Here is a 25,812-nt window from a genome sequence, read left to right on the forward strand (position 1 = left end):
TCCCTTCCTAAATCATATGATCGTTGAGCCAACCACTATTTGTAATCTTAATTAAACATTCTTATCTGTTTTATGTTTGGAACTCCTATTAATGAGACTGGAGTTAGCGCTAATCTTTAGGTCATGAAACATTTGTATGTTGAAATTGGACGTCTCTCTCCAGACCGCAAATCCTGACGACTCGTCAAGCTGCGCGGTGTTTTCTGGCAATCGCCGAATACTTCCACCGCCTCCGTGCCCTCAGCTCGCACTGGGTGGCGCGCCCTCGACCGGAAAGTTCGTCGCTGGGGAGCAGGCGATCAGCACGCGATCTGCACGCAGGCGATCTGCACGCAGCCGCGGCCACCGCTGCTCGCCACCGTCTCCGCTGCTCGCCTCCGCCGCTGATTGGTGTCGACTCGCTGCTTCATTGAGATCTGGGTGTCGCCTCAGCGGCGTCTGGTTGTCATCGTCCACCGCTGCCTCCGTCAAGCTCATCTACGAGAAAACCTCCTCCGGCGATCGAAGCTGGTTCTCGTCCTCTCTCTCCGATCGAAAACCCTTGTAAGCTTGAAAATAAACTCAGTCTTTAATTTCTAGTTGAGAGGCGCATCGATTGTACAGATCGATTTTCTTCTTCTGATTATCGATGATTGTTGTGCTCGAACTGTTCGTCTCTTTTAGTTACATCTTGCTCTAATCGGATAGATCGAACATTTGCTGTCTATAGTAATCGTATTTGAATTTCCATAAATCTGCATATTTGAGTGAGTAACAGTTTAGAGATCGACTATTCAAGTCAGAAGGGATTGCTTTACGAAGTGATCCCCGCCTGCTTCCATGGCTTCCGATTTTCCTCCGATCTCCAACAACTTTGTAAGGCCTGCTTCTTCCGGTAAGAACCAAACTCGGCCCTCAGATGTTCCCTCGAGTTCCACTCTCAAACTCGCTTCTGAGAACAGCAAGAGTCATTCCGAGGCTCTTGTCAACTCGACGCTGCATGGAATATCTAGCCCTAGCGCTGAGGCGAAAAGAAACAAACTCTCTTTTGCGCGAACGGTCCAGCGATCAGTTCCCAAACCAGCAGATGTTTTCGCCCAGGACTTCAACGCTCTTCACCCGGTAAACATTGGCAACAAATCTATTCTTCGGATTCCAGAAGCCCTGTATCAAAGTAAACTCAAGGAGTTTGAGTTCGCTGTTCACGCCAGGCTATTGCTGAATAAGGGAGATGCCCCCAGATTTGCTTCTGACATTAAACAAGAACTCATGGCTTTATGGAAAACCTCGGATGCGATCCGTGTGGTGCCATTAGGGAAAGGGTTCTTTTCCATAATTTTCGCGAATGAATATGAGCTTGCTACGGCAAAATCTAGGGCTACTTGGAAATTGAGCAAAGGTATTATTCGAATCAGGGAATGGGTTCCGGGACCCATACAAAGAATCATCTGCTCTCTCCCAAGTCTGGCTGAGAATCTATTATCTTCCTCACGAATACTGGCATCCGGAAGTGATAATCGGCATCGCCAGATTTGTCGGTCTTCCTATTAAACTTGATGGTTTTGCGTTTTCTGGCCAAGTGGGTCACTTTGCTCGTGTTCTTGTTGACATGGATGTCTCTAAGACTATTCCCGAAACTCTCACGGTGGATAAGGGGACGCGCTCGTTCGAGGTTGAATTCGTATATGAAAATTTGCCGCATTTTTGTGGCTTTTGCAATCTTGCAGGTCATAACATTGCTCAATGCCGCCGCAAGAAACAGCAGGACAACAACACTGACATCACGAATCGTACAAGCTCGGATCAACCTTCTCTCAAAACCATTCACAACAAAACTATGGGGAAAGAATGGCAGAAAAATAAAGAGATTCCTATCGGTAATTCTTTCGATGCTTTATCTCAAGAGCCTCCCGGAGATGAGGACGTCAACCGGGAACCTCTTAAGGAGAGGACTTCCATTATCAGCGCTCCGGAACATATTAATCACACTCCCGCTGAGGAGTTTCGTCAGACAGATGGGGAACAGAATTTGCCCCAGCGTAAAGAAGATTTATCCGGACCTGATTTGCTTGAAGCTGCGTGCAGACCCGTTCCTGATTCGAACACCGTACCACATATTATACCCGAAGATGAAAGTAATAACAAGAGAACTGAGACGGGTACTTTTGCTGATAAGGAGGTGGCCTTGGGAAACATGATGAAAGTGCAGATTTTAGAAACAACATTAACTCAAAATCAAAAGGCTGATAGTCAAAGGCCAGAACAAGATACAAACTGTCGAACAGTTGGTGCCACTAGTCGTCCTGCAAATGAGATGATTGAAGAAGTGCCAATCAAACGGGGGCGGGGTAGGCCGCCTAAGCAAACTGTCGAACAGTTGGTGCGCACGGCTACTCCGACTATAAAAGATCGTCTACGACACATTCAGGCCGCTCCTATTGGGGATCAGGTAGGACAACTTCAGGGGACCACGACGGAGTTTAACTCTTTGGTTAAGGAAGCGGTGGATAAAGGCGTCCAAATTTCAGAGTTCCTTATCTCTCAAACTTCTTCTGCTGCTGGTAAAAGTATGGACATCGCTTCTTCACGGAAATGGGGTGATATGTTGGATGATGATTATGATCCTCAGGAGGAGGACGAAAATATCCACCTTTCTCAATGAATATTATCTCTTGGAATATTCGTGGTATGACGGACACGGCACGTAATTTGCTTCACAGTTACTGTCATGTTCATCATCCTATTATTCTGGGCATTATTGAGCCTAAGACTAACTTTCTTCATATTCCGGCCTCCTTCTGGAACTCTATCAATTTGACTCCTTTTCATCAAAATGATCGCACACCTCATGCTTCCAACATCTGGATTCTCATCGCCACCGGGGTTACCTGCTCGTTGATTATGTCCACGGAACAAATGGTTATTTTTGACATCTTGTTTTCTACCTATTCTTTCAGAGTGGCTATTGTTCACGGGAGTTGTAATTATATCACTCGCAGGATTCTTTGGGATGATATCTCTTCTTGTATGGTCCCTCAAATGGTGATTCTTGGGGACTTTAATGCTGTGCTTGGAGCTCATGAGCGGCGTGGACGCCGGTTTCCCAGCCGTGTTTCCTGTAGAGATTTTCAAGCTTTCATTGATCATCATACTCTCATTCAAGCCCCCACCTCTGGGCCTTTTTTTACTTGGACGGACAGGCGTAAATTTCCTATGACTACTGAGTCTGTGCTGGACCGCACTCTTTTCTCAGAAGATTTTGCTGCGCAATGGCACTCTACTGAGAGTCTGGTTTTGCCTCGTCTTGGCTCTGACCATGCTCCTATTTTGCTTAAATGTTCCACTCCTCCTAATACCTCTGGTGCTCGTCCTTTTCGTTTCCTGAACATGTGGAGTTCTCACTCTGATTTTATTCCAATGGTTCAGCGTTCTTGGGCTCCTGTTGTTGATTCGAACTGCCCCATGGTGCGTATGATGCACAAGTTGAAACGTTTGAGGAAGGAGCTCAAAATTTGGAATAAATCCACTTTTGGGAACTTCAACACTTCGCTTGAAGAGCTCTATTATAAGCTCTCTTCTCTTCAGGCACATATCGATAATGTTGGCTATTCTGAGGCGCTTTTTGATCAAGAAGTTGAGCTTGAAGCCTCTATCTCAGTCATGCTCTCTCGGCAAGAGAACCTGCTTCGCCAGAAAAGTAGAATTCGATGGCTCCAGGATGGAGATCGAAATACTCAGTTTTATCATAACATGGTGAGAATGAAGCGCGCTAGCCATACTATAAAGCATCTTCAGATTAACGACGTCCTGGTTGAAGATCATAACACTTTGGCGTCTCATGTGGAAAACTTTTATAAAACTCTTTTTGCGGTGGATTCCAATCCTGGGGGCGATCTTTCGTGGATTACTAATTATATCACCAGTAGCCTCACTTTGGACCAAAAGTCGACTTTGGTTACTTGTCCGACTGCGACTGAGATCAAAGCGGTGGTCTTTGCTATGGACAAAGATAGCGCTCCCGGCCCGGATGGCTTTGGAGGTACTTTCTATCGTTCCGCTTGGGACATTATTGAGCATGATTTCACTTCCGCCATCAAAAGATTCTTCACTCATCATTATCTCCCTTCGGGTCTCAATTCCAATATTCTGAGCCTTCTTCCCAAGAAAGTTGATGCCAAGGTTATCTCTGATTATCGGCCCATCGTTCTTGGCAATTTCTTTTTCAAAGTTATTACCAAGATTCTGGCGATCCGGCTGAATGCGGCTGCTGCCACAATCGTCTCCAACAATCAATTTGGCTTTATTTTGGGACGTTCTATTCATGAGTGTATCACTCTTGCCTCGGAAGGGGCGAACTGCATGGAGAGGTCTTTACACGGCAAAAACATGGCTCTTAAAGTCGACATTCATAAGGCCTTTGATACGCTTAGATGGGATTTCCTTCTGTTCGTGCTTCAAGAGTTTGGCTTCCCCAATATTTTCTGCTCTTGGATCAAAACTATTCTCAGCTCGGCTCGCATCTCTATTCGGTTCAATGGTGCTCTCTATGGCTATTTCGAATGCGGTCGGGGGGTAAGACAAGGAGATCCTTTGTCTCCCATTCTTTTTGCCTTGGCGGAAGATGTTCTTAGCCGTATTTTTCTGGATGCTACTAATCGGGGTTTAATCGCCGGCATGCGTTTCTCAAGATCTTTGAGTTTTCCTTCTCATCTGCTTTACGCAGACGACGTGCTCCTGTTCTGTCAGGCTTCCAAGCGTAATTGCAGTATGATAGACTCGATTATTCAGCTCTATGCCACGGTCTCTGGTCAATATTGCAACAAGCATAAGTCTACTCTTTACTTCGGGAAAGGGGTGTCTCCTGGGCGACGTTCTCGGCTTCAACGGATTTTGGACTTCAACATTGGCTCCATGCCTTTCACATACTTGGGAGTGCCTATTTTCTCGGGTCGAGCTTCTTCTGCTAAGCTTCGACCTATCTATGATAGAATTCTAGCCCATTTCCCTAGGTGGCAAGGTGGTCAACTCTCTATGGCGGGCAGGCTCTGCTTAGTTTCTTCTGTTATCAACAGTGCTGCGGTACATAGCATGCTTGTTTATAAATGGCCGGCGAAACTTCTGCATGATCTTGACAGAGCTTGTAGATCGTTCATCTGGACTGGGAGCACTCTGAAGAAACCTTCTTTTTCTGTGAGTTGGATCAGAGCTCGTGCTCTGAAGGAACATGGCGGCATTGGAGTCAAATCTTTCTCTGACATCAATAATAGTTTCATGTTTCGGCTGGGTTGGTATATTATGAACATGAACAGCTTCGGCTATCGGCTGCTTCGTCAGAAATATCTCACTCAGACCATGGACTGGACTTCCCAATGGGCGAGTTCGTCGATTTGGACTGGTGTTAGAAGGACGATTCGGGAAATTGTTTCGGATACCTTCTGCACAATTGGCACTGGAGATACGATTTATTTTTGGAGAGATAATTGGCTCGGATATCGGCTGTTCGACAAACTTCATATTCCGGAGTTCATGAAACCCTATTTCTCTCAAAAGATTTCAGACTACTACTTTGATAATAAGTGGCACCTTACTTTTAGTTTTATACAGTCTTTCCCGCGCATTGCTCTCGACATCATATCTACCCCCATTCCTGGATTGGCGGACGACAGATCCTGGATACACTCGGGTTTCGGGAACATTACTGCTGCTTCGGCCTTTGCTCACACACGACCTCAGTTCCCTAAGGTCGACTGGGGCTCCTGGATTTGGGCCCCTTTTATCCCCGCTCGGCGATCTCTCTTTGTCTGGCGCACTATTGTTGGCAAGCTCCCTACCTTTGATATGAATCGCCTCCTTGGTTTTCAGGGGCCTAACCGCTGCCCCCTATGCTCGGCAGCGGAAGAGACGATGGATCATGTTCTGTTGAACTGCTCCTTCTCGGCTTCTATTTGGGCGGATGTCTTTCGATGGTTTTTGATTGAGCAAACTTTGCCGTGGGACGTGGGCAGCATGATTCGCTTCTCTATCCATCAGAAAAACAGCAAACAAGTTGGCAATTTATGGAAAGTTGGGGTGGTCTCTCTCCTATGGAGTCTCTGGTCTCACCGCAACAATGTCATACACAAAAATTTAGCACCTTCGCGCCACTTGATTCTCAAGCAGGTCCGAGTTTTTCTTTGTGAAGCTGCCAACAATTTCGTCCTTGGCACTATGGCCAACTCGGTTTCTGATCTTCTCATTCTTAATAATCTTTCCATCGCTGGACAACCCAGGAAGCCTTTCTCCTATATTTACGTTGCTTGGCACCTTCCCCCGCCGTCTTGGATTAAAGTTAATACTGATGGTTCGGTCCGTGAAGGGAGGATTCATGCGGGGGGTGTCTTTAGGAATGCCTTTAATGACGTTCTTGGTTGTTATCATTTTTCAGGCGACCAGGGGGTTGCGTTCGAAGCAGAGCTTTTAGCTATTATTATTGCGATTGAATCTGTGCATCGTGCCAAATGGGAGAGAGTTTGGTTTGAGTCGGACTCTTCTTACGTGGTTCAGCTTCTTCAGTCGCTCTCTGAGACGGTTCCTTGGAGATTCAAGCCTCGTTGGCAGCTTGCTCTCTCCAAACTCCATACTTTCACGTGGCGCATTTCTCATATTTTTCGTGAGGGCAACAGATCGGCGGATTTTTTGGCTTCTCAAGCTTCGGAGGAGGGTTTTTGGCCGCATGCCATTGCAGGTTTAAATGATTTTGTCAAGGAGGATGTTTCTTTTCCTTATTTTACTCGTTTCGCTTGATTTTTTGGTTTTTTTTTCTCTTGGTTTTGGATCGGTTGTGAGCCGGGAGGCCTAAGGGTAATGGTTCGGCCGGAATCCTTGAGACCTCCTAACTCAGCTTTGTCAACCTTGGTCCTCGACGAGTACTCTTTTTCCTCAGCTGTTAGGAGGTTTTAACGAGGCTCGGCCCTTAGTCTGCAGCTTTGTGCTTTCAAGGGTTTTTGGTTCTCCGTTGTTGTTTATTTTCTTTTAAATAAAATCTTATTTCAGCAGCTAATCTTTAGGTCATGCTAGAAATTTTAGGGCTTCTTCTAATTTAACAACTACCTTTATTTTTCTTATTTATTTTTAATTTATTTGCAATTAAAAAAAAATATTCCCTAAAAAATTATCTTCGACCTCATGGGCAGACCAATTCAAGTTTCTACGTGGCAATGTCAAAAGTCACTAAAAAAAAGAGGTCATATGCAAGACACAACAACTAACGCGTTGTATGATAAAATTTCGATAGATTATGAGGTAATTGCAAATTTAATAATTTATTCAAACTTTTAAAGTTTAAGTCATTAATGATATTATTTAATTTATTTTTTTCTTATTTTTTAATTATTGGTTCCAACTACAGACATCTAATTAATATAGATACGTTTCAAATAATTGTTTTAATTTCTTTTTTAATATTTTTTGGATCGAAACTCTGCTTACATATAACTTTTATAAGACATTTAAATTAGGTCAATTTCAAACAAATATTATAACTTTTTTACTTTAAAATAATTTTATTAAATTCTCTATTTTTGTAAAAAATAATTCATGAAATAAAAAATACATTAATAATTCCATAAATTTATATTTTAATAGACCCGTCGAATTTTCGACGGGTCACTTACAAATAGCAGTATCTACATAACATAATTTGGATAAAAGTCCAACAACTCAAAAAAAATGACCGCCGACTAATTTAGAATGAGCAATTTAAAAGATAATTTAAAAAAAAATCATGAATCTTTACATATTACTTTCTTTTCGTAACAGAAATTATATACTATAAATCTATAGTTTTGAAAAATATTCTCATTTTTATTGTTTAATAAAATATCATTATAACTTTTTTTTAGATACTATTTCTACCTTCTATGATCATACACCCTAAAAAGTGTAGAGTTGAAAAATACATGTGTGTTGGTGTAATAATAAAGTTTTTAATGATTGACGTTGAAGATCTCAAATTCGAGTTCACCGTCACACAATTTTTAAAAAATATTTAATTTAAAATTTAAAGTTTTACGTAAAATTAATACTATAATAAATGAAATAAATTATTAGAGCAATCCAAACACATGACAAAATATATGGAAACAATAGGTACTCTACAAAATGGGGGAGAAAACTACATAATATTGATGAAAAAATAAATCATAAATTAAGTGGAAAAAATAATGCAGATACTTTAATAACTAAAATTACACACTATTTTTCTATAGCGATCGTGAGTAAAAAGTTGTGCGAATTTTTTTTTTGAAAGAAAGAAATGCAACAATTAAATAAAATCAAAAGAAAAAAGAAAATAAACAAATGATAAAAAAGTAAAATGACATCGTAATGAAAATAGATAATTGAAGATAAACAAATAAAATAAGAGAAATAATAGAGAAAAGAATTTGTTTGAAACTTTTAATTTGTGATAACTTTCTTATTTTAAATTAATTTTTACATTATATATCAAATTAAAGAAACATAAATAAAATAAGAGAGATAAGAGAGAAAATAATTTTGTTTAAAACTTTTAATTTGTGATAACTTTATTATTTTAAATCTATTTTTTATATACTTTGTATAAAATTAAAGCTCTTGTTATAATCTTTAAATTGATAAACATATTGAATATATTATAGAATATTAGAAGAAACAATTAAAATATAAGAGGTAAAAGAAAAAGGGAAAAATAATAAATAAATAAAGTGTGCCTCGTAAGTATAACAGAATTGAGCTAAATGAGTGGAAATGAAAGCTGAATTCTCGTTTAATCTCCTACAACTGATGTTTTAAATAATGGCGGTAATTTTTTAACGTTGGAAACTGCCCTTTTATATTATATATAGATTAAGTAAATAGAAAAAGTTTCGTCGGGCTTATAATAACAGCTCAGATGATTTTAAAGTTTGGGTTGGGCCGGCCGAACTTAGAATATCGTCCACGTGTTCAAATTAACATCTTAGAACCATAAACCGAAGTCGTGGGACTCCTAATGTGTTTGCTTTGAGGTATAAAGAAGGGATAAGTTATATTTACCATCTTATACCTTATTTGCTTTGATGTATAAAAAAATTCGAACAGGTTGTATAATTTTTTGAGCAGTTCCTCATCCCTTGAGAAATGGATAATTTTATACATAAGAAATGATGGTATAATTTTATACAACTTTATAAGGAGTGGATAAATATATTATCTTTCAAACCAAACAAGATATAAAAAATGTGGTCCCCACTTTAAATGATAAATTTATACCTCGTTATATTATCCCTCCATTTAGAGGGATAAAAGCAAACACGCCCTTCAAATATAAATATAAATATAAATATAATATATGCACTTCTGTGTAATCCGTCGAAATTCGACAAAAATCACTATGTTGGGATTTATAACTATTTTATGGAGTACTCCCTCCGTCCTCCTACCAATTTGGTCCCCTTTCACTTTTCACACATATTAAGATAACACATTTAATCTTATTTAAAATAATACTAATTTTTATGTTTTTATTTTTTATACTCTTATTTAATATTTTTACACGTCATTTTCACATTTGAATGAAACATTAAATAAGGTTAGTTTAGTAAAATAATATTTTTATATAATATTAATTAAAAAAATGGACTATCTTTTTATGACATCCCAAAAGGTAATGAGGGACTAATTTCATGGGATAGAGGAAGTATTATTTTAATGATCATAACTATAAAATAGTTTGTATATAAATTAATTAATTTGATTTGATTTGACCAATTTAAATTAGTGGTATCAATTAAATGATATTAATCTCAACCACTTCTGTCAATTAAATGTTAATTTTTAGTTGAAGAACGAAAATATCTTTTACATAAGTTTTTAATTGGTGATATTTCATAAAAAATTAATGTTGAGATCGAAGATTTTAGAAAAATAAGTAGAAAAAATTTGTATTTTTAATGTATGAAATGATGGAGGACTGATATAGAAAAGTTATTAATTTTGTATAATATTTTTAAATTGATGGATAAATTTTTTTTTCTAACCGTATTTGTCATCTGAGGATCATCTAATATGGACCTTATAAGACCATATCATTATCTAGAGTTCGAAAAATCACATCTGACTTTTGAACTTCAAACTTCTGAGCACCATCTCGTTTGAAGCTTGAAATACCACATTTAACTTCTAAGCTTGAAAATTTTAAAATTTAATTAAAGGTATAAATATGAAAATTATACAATTTATCAAACCTATTCAGAACATATATACTCGTATCAATCCCAAGCACGATTAAAAATTAATTTACAATCTATCTTGGTCGTTCTCATCCTAAACTCGAATACTAGCTAATACTTACTAATTAATTACAAAAATCATTTGCTTTTGTCTCAGGAACGCTGAGAATGCTGATCATCTTTTTTGGAGCTGTAATTCTGTGCAACGCGCCTGGCTGGATTTCCTCGTCTGGTTCCAGCAGTTAGAAGCCATCCATGCCCCAAAGGGCCTGAACATTTACAACTTCCTTGTCTCTGCATGGAATTATAAATTCAACTCCCAGGTCCTTTGTTTCTGGATAGCTGAGATTATTACCCTTATTTGGGCTATTTGGATGCAATGGAATAATTGCGTGTTTGAGGGTACTTCCTTTTATTACAAGCGTCTTCTTCACACGGTCAAAGTTGTTTTTCAGGAGATCAATGATAACTTTAAGAACTTTGGTCATATGCACAATGCCTGGTCTGATTATCTTATTCTGCATGCCATCGGCGATCCTGCAAGAGCTACCCCGCCTCCTGCTTTCCTTTCGGTTCACTAGCGGCCGCCCTCTGCCCCTGGATCAAAGTTAACACGGATGAGTCGGTTATGGGTGCGCCAGGTCTCGTTGCCCTTGGATCAAAGTTAACATTCCAAAGCCTCTACCTTCACTTCATGTTCGCCGGAAGCTACTAACTTTACTCTACGCTCGTCGGCAGGAGCCCCAGCCTCTCGATCCCCCTTTTTCATCCCGCCTCAATTCCCATTCTTCCCAATCTCATACTTGAATTGGTGGTCGACATTTCTCCTCTCTGTGTCTTCTTCCTCCAAGCCGAGTTCTTGCTCCCGCCAACTTCTTCTTGCATCACCACAGGCAGTCAATGCTTGCTCATTGCTATATATGGCTGACAGGTTACAAATGTGAGAATGAAGAACTGTATTTAGGATTTTGATTTTTCAATTTTAAACAAATGAGTACAAAAGGACTTAGTTTCGCACAAGAATCAAATGTTGCGTATAAGTTACCGGATGACAACAAATGTGGCTCGTGCCAGTGAACCACATCAGCGTCACATTGATTTCGACTTGGGGGAAAATGAAAACAGTGAGAAAATTAAACAAATGTGAAAGTCTGTGATAAAAAAAATGAAATTTTGAAAGTTTGTGGGCAAAGTGTCTTTCGACCGAAGTTTGTGATATTACATGCATTTAACCCTAGAAAATATTATAAATTTGAGGTGAAATTGAAAATTTCAATATATTTTAACATTATATCTAATCCTTTCATATAAATTCAAGCTTTTCAAAAGATATGGTAATATAAATCAAATCAAAGTTCACGCAAAATAGATGGGGAATAATTGTTATTAATTGTAAGTTGACTAAGGGAGAAATCATATGTTAGGAAAAATTCGTGATTTGTGAAATAACCACCCAAGCCGATTGTTTACATACATTACAAATTTACAACACAAATATTAAACCCGTACGGCCGTACCCGTCGATAATGTATATATATATATATATAAACCATAGTAAATATTTTCACTAATATTATTAAAAACTAAAATTCTAGGATTTAGAATGAATTAATGTACACAACAATTTAATATAGAGTGTATGAAAGAAATTATTAATTTGACCAAATTGATTTGAAGACAAATTTATTTAGCGAAAATTATTTATTTGGTCATATTAAATCCAATAAATTATTTATTTGGCATAAAATAACAAATTGTCCAATAATGTATGACTAGTAATAATATTTGAGAATTAATTAGTCAAATTAAATTTTGCAATAAAAAAAGACAACTATTTATTTGGCTAAATTCTACTTAAGATAAATGTAGAATAATTATGATTGGTTTTCTTGTCAAATGAGTGAATAGAAATACGCCTTGTATTTAAATTTTTATATGATGAAGTTTCCTAAATATTCCATGTGGGATTGGAGAAAATTAAAAATTACTCGACCCATTGTCTCATTCAAACGAACTATATAAAACACAACACAATTACTTAACCATTGTAAAAAAAAAAAAAACAATTACTTAACCCAATATTACAAATTAAGATGATCTTCATAATCCCGGCTTTGTGAGAGGTCTTGGGTTTAATCTCATCTGTATGTGGGTAGTTTTTCTACTTTTGTATGGGTAGTGTTCTCAGCTTTGTGTGGATAGTGGTCCTGCCTGCGTGCAGTTATTTACTTTCTTACATTTGTGTGCGGGTTGCTTATTTGATTATATATTAGATACCTCCTGTAATTCCAAAAAAAAAAAATTGAGGATCTTCATAATCGATATTGGATCTTTGCTGATGTTAATCATTGCACCTAATGCAAGAATGGGCTGCAGCTTGCCCCCAAATCTCAACCCACAAATGCATACTTCTCTGATTCTATATAAAGGCTTTCCGTAGATTGCGTATATTTAATTTCATTTGAGATTTTTTCAGCCAAGGTTTTCTTTCGTCGAGCTGAGCTCTTTTAATTGATAAATATTTATAGTTGTTGATTCAATGATGATTTCAGCGATTAACTGTGAATTTCTCATTGGTTGAAGTTTTTAGGGTTAATTGCCCATAAAATACTGAACTTTCATTCAATTCTGGTTTTGCACACAAATTTTGAATTGTGGCGTGATAATTACTAAACTTTTGATTTTATCTGATTTTGCTACTAATCCAAATTCCGGCCAAATACCAAGCTAATATATAATATGATGTGTCAATTTTGACGTGGCGTATTTACTTTTGCGTGACAATTAGTTGGCAAAATAATATTTTTTATTTAGTTTCTTATCAATAAAAAAAGAACACAACGTAAATAACTCAAATTGTCAATAATTTAATATATTAAATCAAATAATAGTATTTTTTTAAGTTGAATTAGTTAATTGAATAAATTCAATAATAGTAAGGGGATTCTTCGAATTTAGGTGTGTCAGCCAAAAAATATTTTAATTATCAATAACTTAATATAAAAAAAAAATTATTTAGCTAAGTAATAAAGTTTATTAAATTTTCATTATCTTAAAGATTAATTTTTTTATAAACTATATATATTTATACTATTTGAATGACTTCTATTTTATATATTGGAGTAATCAGTTGTGTAATAGTGAATTAGTAAAAAATTGATTTAAACTTGAGAATTAAAAAAACACTATTATTTGATTTGATATATTAAGTTATTGACAATTTTGGTTATTTGCTTTGTGTTCTTTTTTTATTAATACGAAATTAACAATAAATACGTCACGTCAAATATTGACACGTTATATTAGCCTGGTATTTGACAGGAATTTGAATTAGTAGCAAAAACAGATAAAATCTAAAGTTTAGTAATTTTCACGCTACAGTTCAAAGTTTACGTGCAAAACCAGAATTGGAAAAAAGTTCAGTATTTTATGGGCAATTAACCCAAGTTTTTAGTTTTATTTTTAGCTTCGATACTATGATTTCAGTGAAATCAGTAAAAGAGATGTGTGATTAAATGGGTAATAAACCCAATTGTCATAGCTATATATTTGCAAAGAAAGATTATTAACTAAAATATAATGCAACATTTCAACTAATTAAAGATAACATGACGTTTTTTTATATAAAAAATAAAACTAATTATTTGGCCAAATTTTATTAAGATAACTGTTTTTTGTATAAGTTTTCATTTGGCAAAGTTTCATAAAAATTCGATGTGAAATAGGAAATTAAAATAAATACTTATAAAAGGTGTAAATGAAGAATTTAAGATAAATAAGAATACTTGAATATGATTGCGCCATGTAGGAGAAAGAATCGTGGGCGCATGAATTTCTAACCGTATTATATATATATATATATATATATATATATAATTTATTTAAAAAATATAAATTATTATTTTTAGCCCTTATATCTACGATAGATATTGCGAGAATAAAGAGCATGCATGGCTAGTGCATTGCTCCACAATATACCAGCTGATCTTCAGCTGATGTATTTTCTTTTATTGTCATTTTCTATTCTAGCTTAGTTGGCAATAGCTTAGAGCATCCGCAATGGGTTTACTTGATAGCCTACTTGATAGTGGAGGACCACATTGAGTAAGTAATGTTGCATTGGGGTTACTTGATAGCCTACTTGATAACATTAGTTTTGATTTTTATGTTTTTCATTTAAATTTAATTGCTCAAATTTAAATTGCATTAATTTTAAAATTCTAAATATTACATAAAACTTTTAAAAAATAAAAATAATTTCTTAAAATTAACTACTCTGGTCGTAGAGGTCCAAAACGTGCCCAAACGTGCTCTATCAAATCGTTTCGGAGCTGAGCGTGTAGATGTCTATCTCGGAGAATTGTATCCCTTCGCACATATTCCTCGAAGGACACCAGTGTTTGTCCAGCACTCTCCGTCGAAGCACTGCTAGACGCCCCGTCATCATCTCTCCAGTTGAGAGCCGCTTCACATTCGTGCTCCACAATCATGTTGTGGAGAATGATGCAACACAACATGATGTCCTTAAGGTGCTCTATGTACCAATTGCGTGCCGGACTTCGAATGATTCTCCACCGAGCTTGAAGGACTCCGAAGGCGCGTTCGACATCCTTCCGTGCCGATTCTTGCATCTTCTTGAACCTTGCCTCCTTCGGATTGGTTGCCATTGATGGACTCTTGACGAAGCAACGTCACTCCGAATATATGCCGTCACACAAGTAGTAGCCCATCCGGTATTCGCGCTGGTTGGCATGAAAGACCACCGACGCCGCAGTTCCTCCTAACACGTCGGAGAAGAGAGGCGATTGATTCAGCACATTGATGTCGTTGTTTGAACCAGCGACGCCGAAGAAGGCGTGCCAAATCCACAAATCGTGGGATGCAACGACCTCCAATATCAAGGTGGGCTCTCCCTGATCCCCGCGCGTGTAGGCACCGTGCCACGCCTTTGGGCAGTTCTTCCACGTCCAATGCATGCAGTCTAAGCTCCCGAGCATCCCGGGAAAACCGTGTCGCGCCTCGTGCATATGAAGGAGGCATTGGACGTTAGTTGGCGTTGGATGGCGCAAGTAATAGGCTCCTAAAGCCCGGATGACCGCCTTGCAAAACTTCTTGAGGCATACACGCCCGGTTGAGTCGGCCACTTTGAGATACTCATCGAAAACATCCGCACTAACCCCGGTGGCTAATTGGCGGATAGCCGACGTGCATTTCTGTAAAGAAGAAAAAGAGTCTCGACCGATTGCATCAATGCTCATATGGAAGAAAATATCTTCACCTTGAACAACCTCGACGATGCGCAAGAACAGCTTCTTCTGCATGCGAAAACGACTGTTCGCTATTTTATTTAACACGCCGCAAGTGTACGAGTGCAATTGTGTACAGTAGCAAGCAAGGTCGTATTCCACAGAGACTGAATTAACCAATTCCTATCCTAAATTATTCTACTCTATCTGGACAAACGAAATTAAGAGTTTTGTTTTTAAAACTAAAAAAATTAATAAATACTGGTAACAAAATAAATCAAGCTGTGAAACAGAGAAACAGATAAGAGAAGATTTCCCAAGGCAAAGGTTTCAACAGATTCTCCTAACTAACATGTTCAATTCAATTAATAAGACGATTCCTAAGGCAATCTCTAAGCTAGTTCATACCCACTCCCGTGGCATACAAACCGTTGATTACATGCAAGGCTACCATCCCTGGATCACACTTCTAACATGTAACTTCTAAAAGTTCCTAGGATTAACGCCCTCACAATTATCAATTCCCTTTAGAATTAAAATAAATGTGTTCTATGTTCTTAGTTCAGGTAATAATTATCATCTCCCGATCTCAAATTAAAACCTATGATTATGCCAAATTGGTGGCCAATCAATAAAGCAAACAATTATAACAAGAACATAAAAAGAAATAATAGTCTCAATTAATTGAATCAAACAGTCAGAAATTCAAATCATGTCTACTCCCTAAACCCTGGGAAAAGGGATTCTAGCCACACATAGACATATGAACTAGAATCAATATCTCAATAAAACAGAAAAACATTAAACAATAAAACCGTAGTGAAATCGAGAATCTTCAGTTCTTGCTCTAGCTCCGTCCTCCGTCTCTCTCAGGAAAAGTAAAATATGATACAAAGTGATAAAAGGTCTTTAGAAATAAGTTCTTGGGGAGTATTTATATGCCCTAGGTCAAGTAGGACTCAAAATACCCAAAATCGCTAAAAAAACGAATTTTGGGCGGAAATACGGCGACTCGCGCGGCCACGTCACGCGGCCGCATGGCTGGCCCGCGTGACGAAACAGAACTCCTGACAGCTTTGCGCAGAGATTTTGTTTTGGCTCGTTCTCTCTCGTCCGAACTCCGATTTATGATCCGTTTGCGCTCACGAACTCCTATCGAGACGAACTACAACTTGTATTTCAGCCAATTCTTCTAAATTCTGCTTCATTATTTCTGAAAATTCGTTCAAACACAAGCAAGTAACAAGTTCTTGACCATAAACGAATATAAGCTCAACTAGACCATCAAACACACAAAATCCTCACAACTAAGCATCAAAAATGACACACCAAAAGGTAAAAATGCGTGTTTATCAACGACGTCGGAAAAAAGTAGGGCCGTACGTTGGATTGTCGATGAAGTAGTCTTGCATAAGACGTACATGGGCCTCTTCACGATCACGGTGGACGTATGATCGGGGATGTTTGACACGCGCCGACTTTGGCGCCGGTGGGGAGCAGTATGATTGAAGCACTTGTTTCTGCAACTCTACCAACTCCATGAACCTTTCAGCTACTTCGTCGGAATCAGGCGAAGAATCATGTTCGGGTGATGACATTTTTGAAAGAACAAAGATGATATTTTGCAAGAAAATTTGAAGGAGGAAGAAGGAGTGAGTTGTGATGAATGAGGGAGGGAGAAGTATTATTTATAGAGAGAAAAGAAGAGAAAAAAAAATAAAAAATAAAAAAAAAAGGGGCCAAACGGCTAAAAGAGCCGTTGGAATTTTTTTTTCTTTCAAAATTGACATTAAGCCATTGGAATTTGTTTTTTTTTAATTGAGGCGCGTGCACAGCACACACCGCTCGAGTGCTACACGAGCACTCGAGTAATGCTCGAGTACACCCTCCCCCCGCAACGCCCCTACACGATGGAACACTCTACTCGAGTAAGCCATCGAGTAGAGCGTTGCGGATGCTCTTAGTGGTTACGAGGCACGCATGCAACGTGGCATCTGCTGTATGCACTGCATGCTTTGTATAAATTCACCACCTTACACTGCTGTGATTCGTTCATGAAGTTCTTCTTTCCCAAATTCTCTCTTTCTTTTTCGGCCATTTCTAATAATAGATTAATTTATTACTTTATTGAATGAATTCGTGATTCTAGGTTCGATTTTAGAGGAAAATTCTATTTTTTAGAATTCATGTTTTTCACAAATAGAATTCATCATATTTTCACAGGTTTGTTATTTCTATTTTAAAATAGATTTGTAGTTTACTACTAGCCTTTACTAGGGATGGCAATGGGCCGGATCTGGACCGGATCTTACTTGGTCCAGATCCAGATCCGAATTTTTTGATTTAGGCCCAGATTCGGTCCAGATCCAATGGATCCAAAAAAAATGAGATCCAGGTCCAGATATATAAGATCCACAGGATCTCGGGTCCAGACCCGGATCCATACTTTTTGTCTTCTAAATTAAATTTATAAATCTTAAATTAATTCCAAATAAAATTATAATTATTGTCTAGATTTTCAACAATTATTCAAAATAAATGAATTAACCATATCTATAAAAATATTATCGAAGTTTAATAACAATAAGAATATAATAATCAAGTACTAAATAACAGTAGAACAATGTGTCCTCTATTTTACATAGAAAAAAGAAAATTAATGTTATCAATAATAATAATAATAATAATAATAATAATAATAATGAAAACTAAAATATTATTTTTAATTGCATTATATATTATTTATGAAAAGAGATATATAGATTAGTCATAGATATTAGATTAGAGTTAGATAAAAATAAATAACATTATATATATTTTTATATATAAATGGATCCATGGACCGGATCTGGGTCTCAGATTTTTTGCTCCAGATCCAGATCCGGAAATTATAGGAATAACCCAGATCCGGTCCAGATCCATTGGGTCCATTTTTCCTAAGGTCCAGATCCTAAAAAATGAATATGGATCTGCGGATCTGGACCGGGTCCAGGATCCATTGCCATCTCTAGCCTTTACTTGTATTTATACTTAATAAAGTTATATTTGTCAGATTATTCTGATTATGGAGATGAATAAACCCGTTGAATTAATAAATGAACCCCTTTGCGTTTATTAGCTTTCGTTATTTCTTTGTAACAACGAGTCTACGACTGCATATATAGTATCCATTATATATATAAATGTTAATTTACGAAGTTGTTGAATTAGCTAGGATACTTAATTACTTATGTAACGTATGTAGAAGGACTGTTTTAATTACTACAGGATAAATATTTGAAGGTTGTACCAATCCGATTTTCAGTTTCAAAGTGAACCCCCTCCAGTTTGCAAATGGAAATGTTATACATCTATGTGGCTATACAGATATGTGTGTTAATCCAATTTGTAAAGTCTTATGATAGTTCATGCAGGTCCACTCCACATAGCTCGTCTTCTCCACTCAAGCTTCATGTATCACCTCGTACTGTAAGCCTAAAAATATGTACTATAAAATTTCTCGCATTAATTTTTCAAAGGGTTAATTAATTGTGAGATAGTGGATTGCGAATTGTGGTATTAACCCTTCTTTTCAACTATAATGGATGTGTTAATTCATTTCATTGAGAATTAATGTGGTTTTGCAGGTGAAGATAGACAATGGCATTGTTAAATTGAGGTTGATAAATCCGACTGGACTAATCAAAGGCATAGCTTATAAAGAAATTCATAATGTTCTCGAAAATCAGTTCAAAGCTGATCAAAGAGGGTGAGTAATAAAATCAATTAATTCTATTAATTAAAAAAAAGAGAGATTTATCGCTGATTTAATTCATTTGTTTTGTTGGTCTGAATATAGGTATTGGGATATTGTGTGGAGTAGGCCAGAGATTGGCAAAAGTAATTTTGATAAGTAATTATCCTCTATAACGTAGCATTAAACGCCAAATTAAATAGAAAAAGGAAGATATTAAGAAACATTTAGTTTTGTGCATGTGCAGGCTGGAGTGTTCAAAATTCAGGATAATTGCAAAGACTGATGATCACATCGAAGTTTCATTCATCAAGACATGGAACGCTTCCTTAGGTGAAAATGTCGTCCCCCTCCACATAGACAAGAGGTATATATATATATATATATCCAAATTAAAAATCCAATTTTGATTGTGGAATTAATTATATGTGATCACTGGCGGAGCCAGAGAGGACAGTGCGGTCACTGGACTCCTTGGGATCTTTCAAAAAATTTAGGGGTATTTTTGTCATTTCACATATATTAATTAAAAATAAAAAATATAGTTTCTATACTAATTTTTAACAGGAAATAATATAACACTCGATCCCTAGTCTCTGAAAATTTTCTCATTTTTGTTTCTTCCCTCTCTCAATTGTTTGTGGTGTGTTAATCTGCCCATTTTCAGTTCTTATCTAATACAGTAATAGTTGTTTCCTCTAGAGCAAGCTCTATAATGTCTATTCGTATATTTACTTCATGGTTAATATTCAATTTGAGCTTGTATAATAATAATAATAATACTCTTAAATACTAAAATAAAATATAATTAGAATTTGGACAAAGCTGGTCTTATAATTGATAACCTCGCCATTCGTGATTTCAGAAAAATAATAATTTTTTCATATGTATGTTATGAGTTCTTTCTAGTACTATATTCTTTATTTTTATTTTTCAGTGTTGTCACGAATTTTTGTTTTAAGTTCTATTTCGCTATCAATTTTTGTTTCTTGTTTTTTAGATTGACTTAAGTAGTAAGAAATGAAACGATATTATAATTATCTACTCTCTTTTATAGATGGTTCATCTTCAACGATTAATGATCATATCAATAAATGTCACTAACGAAGCTATTATGGAAATGTTTCAAAACATGAAAAATAGGATAGAAATATTATGTTTATTTTATTTTTTTTGACTTATTATGTAATTTTATATGACATTATATAATTGTGTTAATGGTTATTATTTATTTTTAGTTTTATTTTATTTTTATTTTTTATTTAATTATTAATTTTATTTAGAAAAAAAAAAAAAAATTGGACCCCTGTGTCGAAAGTCTGGGTCCGCCCGTATATGTGATTATGATAATTAAGTTGAGTGCATGAAGGTACATAATGGTGCGCGGAGTTTCAGGGTTCTACTCGTATGCAATATTTGAACACTTGGAAAATTGGCCTGACCTCAACATAGACGAATCAAGAATCGCATTCAAGCTTGATGACAACATGTATGTAAGATCATATATCATCCATCCAAAGTAATGGAGTAATATTCATTATTAATGCATGCATGCATAGCTAGGTTCAATTACATGGCAATTTCGGAGCAGAAGCAGAGGGTGATGCCTACAAGCAGGGACAGAGATGCAGGTAGGGTTCTTGCTTACAAAGAAGCAGTTGTGATAAGAAACAGCAGTGATCCCAGCCTGAATGGTGAGGTAGATGACAAGTATCAATACTCATGCGACAACAAGGACAACCACGTGCACGGATGGATCGCCTCCTCCCAGCATCCCCACATCGGATTTTGGGTCATAACGCCCAGCGATGAAATCCGAGTTGGTGCTCCCATCAAAACCGATCTTACTTCCCATGCTGGTCCAATTGCCTTAGCTGTCTGTAACTCTAACTCTAACTATATATATATATACTAGTTTTTCTTTCTTTCAATTAATGGACTATAATTAATATTTACTTCCAACAGATTTTCTTCAGTAACCATTACATGGGACCGGATTTTGGCGTGAAATTACGCGGCGGAGAGCATTGGAAGAAGGTGTTGGGCCCCGTTTTCATATACCTCAACTCCGATTCAGCCACTAATCATCGCACTCTCTGGAGAGACGCAAGAAACCAGGTTTGTTTATTACTTTTTTTCTTTTCTTTTCTTTTCTTTTCTTTCTTACACACACATTTAACTAGTTAACATATATAACTCAGATGTTGAGAGAGACAAAGAAATGGCCGTATGATTTCCCATCATCTGAGGACTTCCCTAATGCAACACAACGAGGACAAATCCGCGGCTGCTTGCTCCTCTACGACGACTATATTAGCACCCACCTTATCCCAGCAAGATCCGCATATGTCGGATTGGCTCCCCCTGGAGATGACGGATCTTTTCAAGATGATTCTAAGGTAATTATATATCATCAATATCGTGTTTTCACAAAATATTCCTTTTGATTTTCTATTTTTTTAAACTTTGTTAGGGCTATCAATTTTGGACACGAGCTGATAAAAAAGGGTTCTTCACCATCCAACATGTTCGAGCAGGAACTTATAATTTGTACGCTTGGGTTCCGGGAGTAATAGGGGACTTTAAATATGAAGAGGATATTGTCATAATTCCAGGTATTTATTAAGATTATTGCATCTATGCTATTCATACATAAAATGAAGTTGCAGTTGCGCACGTGTACGTTTTTAGGTAGTAAGATTGAAATAGGTGATATTGTGTACAACCCTCCAAGAAGCGGGCCCACTCTATGGGAAATCGGTGTTCCTGATCGAACTGCTTTCGAGTTCTACGTTCCAGATCCTGCCCCTCACCTTATTAACAAGCTATACATTAACCACACTGAAAAGTAAATTCTATTTCTTTTTATTCCTATAAAATCATCATATTATTAGTATTTTGTACAAAAAATATCATCACCAAATCGAATGACATGAAAATTGGGTTGAGCTCAAATTTGTTTCACTAATGCAGGTACAGACAGTACGGCTTATGGGACAGATACAAAGATCTTTATCCTAACAATGATCTGATTTATACTGTCGAGGATAGTGATTATAGAAAAGACTGGTTTTTTGCCCATGTTACAAGGTAGTATAATACACTCTCCATCTCAATCTCCTCCAATAAGTATCCACATAAATTTTATCCTTATTGCACGATTTTATAAAAAAAAATCATGTCAAAACCTTTTCATTCTACCTTTGTTCTCAATGTAAAATCTTTAGTTGTTTCATGCAATCATTAAAGGTAAAAAGGAGTGAAGTTATCCACTTTGTTGGTATACAATTTTTAACGCTATGAGACACTTATTCGAGAACGTAAGAGTATACTGTGGTGTGAAATTGTTAACTGATGATGACCATTTTGCAGGAAAACAAGCAACAATACATATGAACCTACAACATGGCAGATTTTATTTAACCTGACAAATATTAATAATGTTGGAGACTATACGCTCAGGATTGCCCTAGCATCTGCTACCATGGCAAATATACAGGTGTAAAAATGAATTATTTTATTTTTTGTCGAATAAGTTATGTATCTGTAATTGTATGCTCGCTTGTGTAAATCTTAGATATGGATCAACGAGCCGAATACAAGCAAGCCCCATTTCTCAACGGGGCGAATAGGCAGAGACAACGCAATAGCAAGACATGGGATTCATGGAAAGTATTGGGTGTACGGTGTGGATATAGCAGGATCTCAACTTGTGGAAGGGAAAAACACCATCTATCTTAAGCAAGCAACGGGCAAAACTCCTTTTGCTGGAGTTATGTACGATTATATTAGACTGGAAGCGCCCTCTCAACAAGACTATTATTAGATACATATCTTTTCATCTTTCTTGTTACAATTTCGCTTAGCCATTAACGCCTAGACGTGGAGATGTCACGCAGGGGAATCGACCATTACTTATCAAATTCAATTCAATGTATTATTTATTTTCATTACCTAGTCGTCGAAAAAGAAATCGAGTGTTATAAAGTATAATTGCAAAACCATTAAAAGAGGTGTTGTAATTCAACAATTACAAAATCATGTTATAATTGCAAAATGACTCCACTTATGGGGCTAATATAGGATGGTGTTCTCTAGAATTTCACTTAATCCAAAGTGTATACACAATAGAAGAATTTCCATAATCCAATTCTCAATTAGGATAGTCCAAAAAATGTGCTATTGAAAACACCAAATGAATTCCACGGTCAAAAAACTTTATAGCGATTCCCAAATGTTCTACAAATTGAAATAGAAAGCATAACAAGAAATAGAAAAGGCAAATACAACACATACTCTTCTCAATGTTCACTGGGTAACGACTTGATGATGTCCGAGTCACCTACATTGCAGGGTAAAAATTCATAACATCAGAAGTGCTAAAAAATACCAAAAAGCTCCAAAGATGGCGATGAGCTATATGAGATAATTAACTACCTGGATCAACAATGCTGAGGCATGAAACGCGGAAGTATTTTCCACAAGCTGTGCCCAAATCGACATTATCTGGTGTGGCACAAAGTGAGTCAAGTCAGTAAAGGATACATACAACTCAAACTTTAGTTGTCTTAGTGACTTAATCAAGCAAAACACAACTTAAATGGAAATATAGAGCAGAATTATGTGCATATAAAGTTATAAATATAGTATTTTAGCATTTCAAAAGAAATTCGTCCAGACACAGGGAAAATTACAAAAAATATTCAAACTACAGATAGCTCGAGCAACTTGATAAACCAAATGCTATAATAAAACATATATCACAGCTGATGGGGCGAAGGAAGGGAACACAACTTCTAGAACAATAGAAGAGCATAACATACAAGAATCGTGGCACAACAATGCAATAAAGATAGCCATACTGCAGGTGGAATCATAACGCAATTGTAAGATTCAAACATAACAATGAAACACTAGATAATGATCCAAGAAGGATAGAAACAAGTAGAAAACAAACAAAATTACAAATATCTAATGTGATCTTGTATTCGTTAGATCAAAAAAAGTTGTCATTTTGATTATAGAGTTCTTACCTTCAACACTACACCAAATCAGAGTCATCATTAACATAACAAGAGTACTAGAATATTAGGAAACAGTAATTAAATTCATTTATATGTTGCAGAAGAACAGCAAAAAAATATCAAACTCAGCTGATAAATAGCAAATTAGTAACAACGAAATACAATGCAACCCCATTTCCAAAACAGAACGATCACAGTAAAAACAATTCTTATAAATAAAAAAAAAAAAACAGGAAAACCAGAAAAATGAGTTAAGAGAGAGTCAACTCACTTCCATTGTAGTGGTGAACTCCAATTTTGGCGAGCATGGCATAATACTCAATCTCCGATTTCCTCAACGGCGGGCAGTTGTTCGAGATCAGTATCAATTTACCTAAAATTATAGATTCAGATTCACGGAATTCACCATTACGCACTAATACAAACAAAATAAGAAAAATCGCCAAAGAAAAAAAAAACCCAAAAAAAAAAAATTTGAAGCAAAAAAAAAGAACACCAACCTTTGGAGCTGCGGAGAGTTTTGAGCACGGTCTTGTAACCAAGCGTGTATTTCCCGCTCTTCATCACCAGAGCCAATCTGTTGTTGATGCTCTCATGAGTCTTCTTCTGCGGATATAGAAACCAAATCCATATATTGAGAAATGAGAAACAACAAAACGAAAACTGAAAAAAACAGATAAGAGAAAATCGAAGCTAGAAAGAGATTCTTACAGTCTTCTTCGCGGTCACCATTGTTACGAAGAGTTGAGCTGGGGCTTGGCGGCCGAGCAGGAGAAGTGGAGAACACTATAGAATTCAAAGGCACAGGCTGAAACCCTAAAAGTGAAAGCCTGCCTCGTAAATATATTATGCTGTTGAAGTTGGAGTATAATATTTAGTTGGGCTAAAAAATTAATTAGTTTTGAACTTTCGTTTGTGGCCCAAATAAAAAAAATTACACTTTTATTTGCTGGAGTTTATGGAGTTTGCTCTAATAAATTTATTTTTTTTATATTTTTTCAACAATTTATTGATTGGATTAATGGTTTGGGTTGGTCTTGCATGCACCCGGTCGCATACGATTACTTTTAATAAACATAAGATATACATTTGTTCGCACAAATGTATATTTATGTAATAGTACAAGTTTTCATGAATAAAAGTGACACTTATCGTGAATAAATGTAATACTTTATAAATATTGTACTACATTTCATTGTAACAATAATTACTTTTTGTTATGACAATGATTACTTGACCAAATAATTAAGAATATAAGCATTAATGAGTGAAAATAACTAAAAGTAAAAGTTCTTATGAATAAAAATAAACATTATTGTGAAGAAATGTAAACTTTCAAATTTCTAAAATGAATCAATATAATTGTCTTCTCCTTAATTGCATTAAAATTATTAATATATGTAAATTTAAAATTATTATAATTAAACAATCATATAAACTTTTTGGAAAAAAATGACATGTACTTATTTTTTTTCATCAACAAATGAAAACAATATGAAAAAAGATTATAATGTTCAACATTAAAAGTAAATGAGAGAGAAAAAATAAATTTGACATTATAAACGATCATAACTTATTCGCTTCGGATATTGTCATGATAT

The 25,812-nt window shown here is 36.2% G+C and overlaps 2 protein-coding genes and 1 long non-coding RNA gene across 3 annotated transcripts; 2 read left to right on the forward strand and 1 right to left on the reverse strand.

Annotated features, from left to right (window-relative positions):
• On the forward strand, nt 1-7,082 carry LOC131001386 (uncharacterized). Its single transcript, XR_009093921.1, has 2 exons — nt 1-120; nt 7,026-7,082. It is a non-coding gene; the product is annotated as an uncharacterized LOC131001386 (long non-coding RNA).
• Nucleotides 7,083-20,556: 13,474 nt separating this feature from the next.
• LOC131001387 (probable rhamnogalacturonate lyase B) lies at nt 20,557-23,425 on the forward strand. Its single transcript, XM_057927765.1, has 9 exons — nt 20,557-20,676; nt 20,751-21,063; nt 21,153-21,305; nt 21,389-21,586; nt 21,661-21,802; nt 21,879-22,035; nt 22,161-22,277; nt 22,560-22,686; nt 22,765-23,425. The coding sequence occupies exons 1-9, from the start codon at nt 20,564-20,566 to the stop codon at nt 23,011-23,013; spliced, it is 1,569 nt and encodes a 522-aa protein (XP_057783748.1). The 5' UTR covers nt 20,557-20,563; the 3' UTR covers nt 23,014-23,425.
• On the reverse strand, nt 23,388-25,123 carry LOC131001388 (60S ribosomal protein L30-like). The gene is made up of 5 exons (XM_057927767.1): nt 24,923-25,123; nt 24,712-24,817; nt 24,483-24,584; nt 23,625-23,693; nt 23,388-23,529 (listed from the first exon to the last, which is right to left on the reverse strand). The coding sequence occupies exons 1-5, from the start codon at nt 24,941-24,943 to the stop codon at nt 23,489-23,491; spliced, it is 339 nt and encodes a 112-aa protein (XP_057783750.1). The 5' UTR covers nt 24,944-25,123; the 3' UTR covers nt 23,388-23,488.
• Nucleotides 25,124-25,812: the final 689 nt, after the last annotated feature.

The sequence above is a fragment of the Salvia miltiorrhiza genome, chromosome 8 (assembly GCF_028751815.1).
Source record: "Salvia miltiorrhiza cultivar Shanhuang (shh) chromosome 8, IMPLAD_Smil_shh, whole genome shotgun sequence".
NCBI lineage: Eukaryota > Viridiplantae > Streptophyta > Magnoliopsida > Lamiales > Lamiaceae > Salvia > Salvia miltiorrhiza.

Coding starts and splice junctions, on each gene's coding strand:
- LOC131001387 (XM_057927765.1), top strand. CDS start 20,564: ATGGTGCGCGGAGTTTCAGGGTTCTACTCGTATGCAATATTTGAACAC. Junction 21,064..21,152: donor CTGGTCCAATTGCCTTAGCT/GTCTGTAACTCT, acceptor TACTTCCAACAG/ATTTTCTTCAGTAACCATTA. Junction 21,306..21,388: donor GGAGAGACGCAAGAAACCAG/GTTTGTTTATTA, acceptor TATATAACTCAG/ATGTTGAGAGAGACAAAGAA.
- LOC131001388 (XM_057927767.1), bottom strand. CDS start 24,943: ATGGTGACCGCGAAGAAGACT. Junction 23,694..24,482: donor AGTTCACCACTACAATGGAA/GTGAGTTGACTC, acceptor GTGCCACACCAG/ATAATGTCGATTTGGGCACA. Junction 23,530..23,624: donor CCTCAGCATTGTTGATCCAG/GTAGTTAATTAT, acceptor CCTGCAATGTAG/GTGACTCGGACATCATCAAG.